General features: G+C 41.7%; 1 protein-coding gene across 2 annotated transcripts in view; it reads left to right on the forward strand.

Annotated features, from left to right (window-relative positions):
* The window catches only part of LOC114623683 (carboxylesterase 1D), a 33,297-nt gene extending 27,327 nt beyond the window's left edge, over positions 1-5,970 (forward strand). The window contains exons 12-15 of one of the 2 annotated variants that reach the window (XR_003711812.1): positions 1,805-1,936; positions 2,629-2,701; positions 4,846-4,921; positions 5,882-5,970. Coding sequence is in view for 1 of the 2 variants with exons in the window: in XM_028770356.1 (XP_028626189.1) it covers positions 1,805-1,936; positions 2,629-2,701; positions 5,204-5,387 (389 nt within the window). In the remaining variant the exon portion in view is untranslated. Of the gene's footprint in view, positions 1-1,804; positions 1,937-2,628; positions 2,702-4,845; positions 4,922-5,203; positions 5,571-5,881 lie in introns of those variants that run through there. The other variant, XM_028770356.1, reaches the window with a different exon arrangement.
* The last annotated feature ends 548 nt before the right edge of the window (positions 5,971-6,518 follow it).

The raw sequence follows: 6,518 nt of genomic DNA on the forward strand, positions 1-6,518 counted from the left end.
TGTCTCTATCATCACTAGCCTCCTAGTGTGTCCTGCCTGTGGCTCTCTTTACCCATATGACTTTGATGTCTCATGCTATTTATTGCTATCTTGTATCTTTAGTTTATGTGACTGCTTTAGCCATTCCTTCAAGGTAGGACCAGAGGCAGTGAGATCCACAGCTTCTGACTAGGAGAGCTGCTAAGTCTCACTCACTTCTGAGGACTCTTGTTGAGCACAGTGCTCAAAGCTGGGCATTACTTTCCTCCAGCACACTGCCTGTATCACCCTGCTTTCCCTGCCCATAAGGTTTCCTCTAAAACACTAGATGTAGGTTTGGTCCTTCCTTGACTGTGAATCTCTTCTCTCTGATGCTCCTGGGGTTTTCCCTTCTTCTTGATGATCAATATTGTGAGTGCTTTGTATCATGGCTACAATCAATGGGAGGCTGTTGTGCCTCCTAAACTAATGCTGGGAACCTAGCTCAGGCTGGGAGCAATTTTCAGCTCCAATCTCTTGAAATAAACCTTCTGTATCCTTCTGATTTGTTCCCTTCTGCAAATGCTCCCATTCAGATGCTTAGCCTGATGACAGCATCCCATTCCTTTGCTTTTTTTAAACTATAAAAATATTTGCAATTGTGATAAGAAGAATTTTTATAAACATCAAGATTTCGGGGAAAAACAGCTTGAGCAGTATACTGTGCAAAACATGTTGCCTCATTCACAAAGTTCTGCATAACTGAGGTCTGAATTCCTTGACATTGAAGAGCTGCTTCTGAGGTGGACTAAGGTCATGAGACTGACCTTGTGGTCAGTCTGAGACACAATGAGAGAGATTATTCTTCATCCTCTGGTGGGATGGCATAGTTATTTAAATTCCTTGGGTAAAGCACTTGGGACACAGGCCACAACCTGAGTTTAGATTCCAGAACTCCTCTGAAGGTAGAAGAGAGAACTGACTCTATAATGTCATCTACTGACCTCAACATACACAGTGTCACAGAGTACACCAGCATGACACATCATACTCATATACCTTACTAGTAATAAATGATGTTTTTAGCATGTGAATGAGTATCTCATAATGTGAAACAATGATAGTAGTGTATGAAATATATATTATATTATTACAAATGTATATATACAAATTTAAGCATTTTTCCATTTGTGTGTGTGTGTGTGTGCGTGCGTGTTTATTTCTTACTATCTCCCAAGGAGTACAACTGTACAATCTCCCCAGTTTGTTACTCTGGGGCCTGAAACTTTTCTGAGTTACCCCACTGCAGGCACTATCTCCTGTTGAGAATTCTGCAAAGTTCTGAGGTTCCAAGGTTGAGAGTGGGGACATGAGATTGTCCATAAGAAGCAGTGGTTAGCAGCAACAGTGTTCTGTTAGTAAGAAAACACTGAAGCATCTTGGTCCATGGACAGAATGTCTCTGGTGGTGAGAGAGGAGTCAGAGAAGAGGAGGAGCAAGTCAGAAGTCAAGTTCTCTTTCTCTTAGGCTTCTTCCTTTGATGCAACCTTATATCCTCAATGCCTAATACTTCGTGAGCAAGAAAGTAGCAGGGTATGAAACATGGACTCCAAGTTTTGCATTTCTGTGAAAGAAAAGAGATGATGATTATTCAGTTTCTGCCCATATTTGTGTTTTTAACTGCCTTTATTCCAACCGGGCCAGTTGTGCAGCTATGATCAAGTCTCTGGGCTTCCCTGAAGCACTGGGCACATAAACAGGGAACTCAGTGCAGGGTTTGAGGTCTTGACACCAAGCACGTGTGTAGTGGACATTGTGAACTCTGCATGAATCCATGTCTCCACAGATGCTGGAGCCTCCACCTACATGTATGAATTTGAGTATCGCCCAAGCTTTGTATCAGACCTGAGACCCAAGGAGGTGTTAGGAGACCATGGTGATGAAATCTTCTCAGTATTTGGCTCTCCATTTTTAAAAGGTAATGTTTCTTTGCTGCCTGTGGCCTGGGTATTAGGAGGCCTGAATTTGGGTCCTGGCCAAACCCTTGTCCTAGTTTCTCTTTTTCATCACTGAGGGAAGGGTGCCACTGATGGACTTTCCTACCATAAGAACATGTTGAGATATGAGAGAGGACACAGTTAATTTCTAACCCTGAACAAAGTCTATGAAATTTTACCCATCTGTCTATCTAAATATCTGGGTCATATGTTTAACATCTTTTGTAATGTGATACTTAAGGGAAGATTTCGCAGCTATCTTCAATGCATTGCTTTTCAGTAGTTATATGTAACTAGCAATTCAAGTCATGTTTCTCTTAGCCTCTCCCTCTTTGGGGATGTCTTAGGAAGTTTGAAGAGAGAGACTAAGAAAAGACCCAAGAGCAACCCTACAAAGACTGAGGAAACTCATAGTTGTGGTTTTAGGTCATGGGTGACAAAGGAAGCCAGTATGTGGGAGGTATTCTTAATGTGACGTTTAGACTATCAGCCAGCATGTTCTTAGAAGGTAGGTTTTAACATAGTAGGATGTGGATAAGGTCAAGACTCTGAACTTCTAACAAGCTCCCTAGATGATGACAATGACCAGAATCCCTCCTGCTATGTGACTGTTAAACAAACATAAAGCCACTTGGTAAGTAGCTGAAGCTTACTTACTCTTTCTTCCCAACAGATGGTGCCTCAGAAGAAGAGACCAACCTCAGCAAGATGGTGATGAAATTCTGGGCCAACTTTGCTCGGAATGGGTGAGTCTTGTAACAAAGAAGGGACAGATCTGGCAGTGTGGTGTGGTCATATTTGTTGGAGAAGGGTGTTTTCTAATGTTTGAGTGGCCAACTGCCTGTCCCTGTGACCATAACACTCCAGTGAAGGCTAAAATAATCAGATTTGGAGCTGTGATGAGCTTTTGAGATAGTGAGGGGATGTGAATTTTGGCTAACAGACTCAGAGGATTCAATTCTCAGTCATTTGACCTACTTGCTCAGGTTTTTTGTCAGTGAAGAACAGGGTGGGTTAGTGTAATACCTAGATCTCTTTGTCTCTCCATCTCACTGGCAGACAGTAAAGATAGAAAAAAAGAGGAGGGTCCCAAGACACTCATCAGTGTCATTCTTTGGGATCAGTTACTTTCAACTAAGCCTACCTTTTAGAGTTCCCACCATGTCCCAGGAGCACTTTCAGCTGAGAATCAAGTACAAGAGGGCTAATATTAATCCCTGAGCCTCCATGTCTGGCAACCAGATATCTTTTGGTTGGTGTGAGTTCTGAAAGGCTTAGCAAGCCCTTCCCCCAAAGCCTTTGTCTCTCACAGCCTCTCTTGGGTTGGTTGTGCTCATAGCCTGAACAAACCCTAGGTACAATGTTCAGGTCCTGGCCCTCCTAACTCACTAGTCTCTCTATACTGAGTCACAACAACTTTATTTTCACAGCTTTAAGCATATGCCTTTGTAATGTTGTTAGCAGGGACTGCAAACCTTCTACACACTTGATGTCCCCAGCTCTTTTCTTTGCAACCTATGCAGAAGCCTTGATGACCTCACTGATCTTGCATTCTGCATGCTGTCAAAACCACACCCATGTGGATAACACTAAGGTTTACCTACACTGTCAGGTGTCCCCAGATTCTATGTGACATCCTCTTTAGTAATCACTGTGTGTCCAAACATGAAGGGAAAAGACTCAGAGAATTAATCTCCAGGCCACCCTGAGGGCAGGGACCTCTAGTGGAACTTTCTCAGAAAAGCATCTTTGGATGAAGTTCATACCTTTACATTGTATGTCTATGATAGCTGTGGTCTGAAAGTAGAGAAACAGCTCCAGGTATAAATGACAAAAAGAAAAGCAGGGGCCAACTCCCGGGAAAACTCTGGAGCAGCTTTCATTTTCATGTTGATGCATGCAACTCTGGCTTCTCCTAATGAAGCAATCTCCTTTAAAAAGGCACTCTGTTTCCACAAAGCCTTAATCAGAGTCCTTAGGTATGGTAGTAGGCATGTTGAGAGGGTTGCTTTTTCTGGGTCTGCTTGGTTTTTGTTGTTATTTTTTGGCAAGATTGTGTTTTTCTAATCTTCGTGTTGTTGGGTTTGCTTGTGAATCTCAATTCAAATATAATTAAGATAAGAAAAAAAACAAATCTCACTGTTCTACCTAGATGTTATTGTACCTTTGAATGTCCTCCACCAGAGAGTACTCTATAAACTAGGGGGTCTTTAAGCTCAGTGTCTCATAAAATAACAGAATGGACAAAAACAGGCAAATCCGTTGTGAGAATGGAACATGAATGACCTCTGATCCAGTTGTCCTTCTCCTTTAAACCATCATGAGCTTGACTTCTCTTCCTTTCTTCCTTATTAGAGCCTTCAAGAATCCCCCATAAAACTCACTCACTGCATTGTGCGTTCTATACAGCACATTCCAAACTTTCCAAACTCCTTCACAAACCAGTAGAAAGAAAGAAAGAAAGAAAGAAAGAAAGAAAGAAAGAAAGAAAGAAAGAAAGAAAGAAAGAGAGAGAGAGAGAGGGAGAGAGAGAATATTCTACGGAACGGCAGCATTGGGGCAGGGAATTAATATCACAGAGATCCACTTTCTAGGAGTATTTTAGTACTATTCCTATGTATTTTCATCTTTCAATTGCTGAGACAAAATGCCCAAGGTTCATCAACTTAAAGGATGAAGGTTTAATTTTGGCTCTGATTTTCTCTTGAAATTTTCACTTTGAGCCTGTGACAAAGTGGACTGTGGTGGCTTTAGGTGAGAGCCTGGGATCTTGGCAATTAGGAAACTGACTTAGTTGTATTGTTTTGTTTTTTGCTTGTTTCTTTGTTTGGTGTGTGTGTGTGTGTGTGTGTGTGTGTGTGTGTGTGTGTATGTGTATGTGTTTTTGCAGTAAAGAAGCACTGAGATAAAGGACTTGGAGATACAACATTGTGCAAAGCAGACCTTCAGTGACCCATGCCTCCCAAGTAGGTGCTACCTCCTGATGCCTCCATTAGCCCTAACAGAAGAATTAGCAATTAGCTGAGCATCAGTTTCAACACATGAGGATTTGAAGGAGAGCTAAGACCTAAAAAACACAGGACTTTTTAAACATGAGCAGACTGCCCTAGGAGGTAAAGAGTTTGCATAGGTATGAAAGGTAGCTTTTTGGAAGAGATCTGCCAAGGCTTCCTTAAAAAAATATGAGCACCACAGGAACAGCACAGTTGTTTTGGTGAATTTTTCTTTTCTTCTAATTCTGTTCACAGGAACCCTAATGGGGGAGGGCTACCCCATTGGCCAGAATATGACCAGAAAGAAGGCTACCTGAAGATTGGTGCCTCAACTCAGGCAGCCCAGAGGCTGAAGGACAAAGAAGTGGCTTTTTGGGCTGAGCTCAGGGCCAAGGAGGCAGCAGAGAGACCATCCCATAGGGAACATGTTGAACTCTGATCAGGAGGATCAGCTGTGTTTGAGAACCTGGAGCCCAGGAAGCATTATTCCACAGAAGATTTTGTAGAGCAATAACACTTTTTGAGGCTATAACCTTATATGGTATTTTATACAAACATATTAAAGAGGAAATATTTATCCCCTTCAACTTGTAAAAATAAAACATTGTTTTGAAAATTAGAATTGGATCAATGTCTGTCTTGGCTGGTTTTAGTTGTTTTTTAGTTTTTTGTTCATTTTGTTTAATTGATTTATTTAATTGCTTGTTTCTTTGTTTTGTGCATGTTTGTTTGTGTGCAGAGAAGTTTTAGGAAATGCTTCCCTCAGACTGCCTGTAGGCAAATTCCTTAGTGAGGGCCCAGCCCTCTGTGGGTGATGCTACCCTGGGGCTTGGGGTCCTGGGTTGTATAGGAAAGCAATCTAGTCAATCCATGCTGAGCAAGCCAGGAATCAGCATTCTGCCATGGTTTCTCTGATTCAATTTCTCCTTCCAGGTTCCTACCATGAGGGCTTGCCTTGGCTTCCATTAGTGAACTATGACTCAGGATACATAAACTAAATAAATCTTTTCCTCTTCAAATTAGTTTTGGTCATGGTCTTTATTGAACCAATAGAAACTTAACTAATGCCATGTCTTTGGCTCAAAATTAATCTATGTGCCTCAGAGAGGGAAATAAGAAGAGAGAGAACCCCCCCCCCAAAAAAAAACCATTCTACACGAGATGAATAGAGAAACAATTACCCTGACAACTAAAGGAAGACAAACATGAAGGAAACGAGAGCTGTTGTATTATAATTTTTATGGGAGACATGAGCAAGCATCTACTCACCCCAGATAGAGCATGGAAGAACAGAGTTGGGGGAGGAGAGGATTCCACTGAGTGCACTTTGATTCACCTTGTATTTGGCTTATTTAGTATTATTGAGGAGTTACTAACAGGATTACTTAAAAAGCATCTGTGTCTCCAAATACCTTTCCCAACAAAAGACATCCTTATAGCTGCATCAATGTAATCCCTCCTTTGGTTAACTGTCCACCCTATGCATAATCTAGCACCTCCAAGAACCCAGTACAACTCTGACAGAACTGCACAAAGACTGTATGAGGATACAGAGAGTGACTGGACTCAC

The sequence above is a fragment of the Grammomys surdaster genome, unplaced genomic scaffold (assembly GCF_004785775.1).
Source record: "Grammomys surdaster isolate TR1022 unplaced genomic scaffold, NIH_TR_1.0 201, whole genome shotgun sequence".
In the NCBI taxonomy this organism is placed as follows: Eukaryota; Metazoa; Chordata; class Mammalia; order Rodentia; family Muridae; genus Grammomys; species Grammomys surdaster.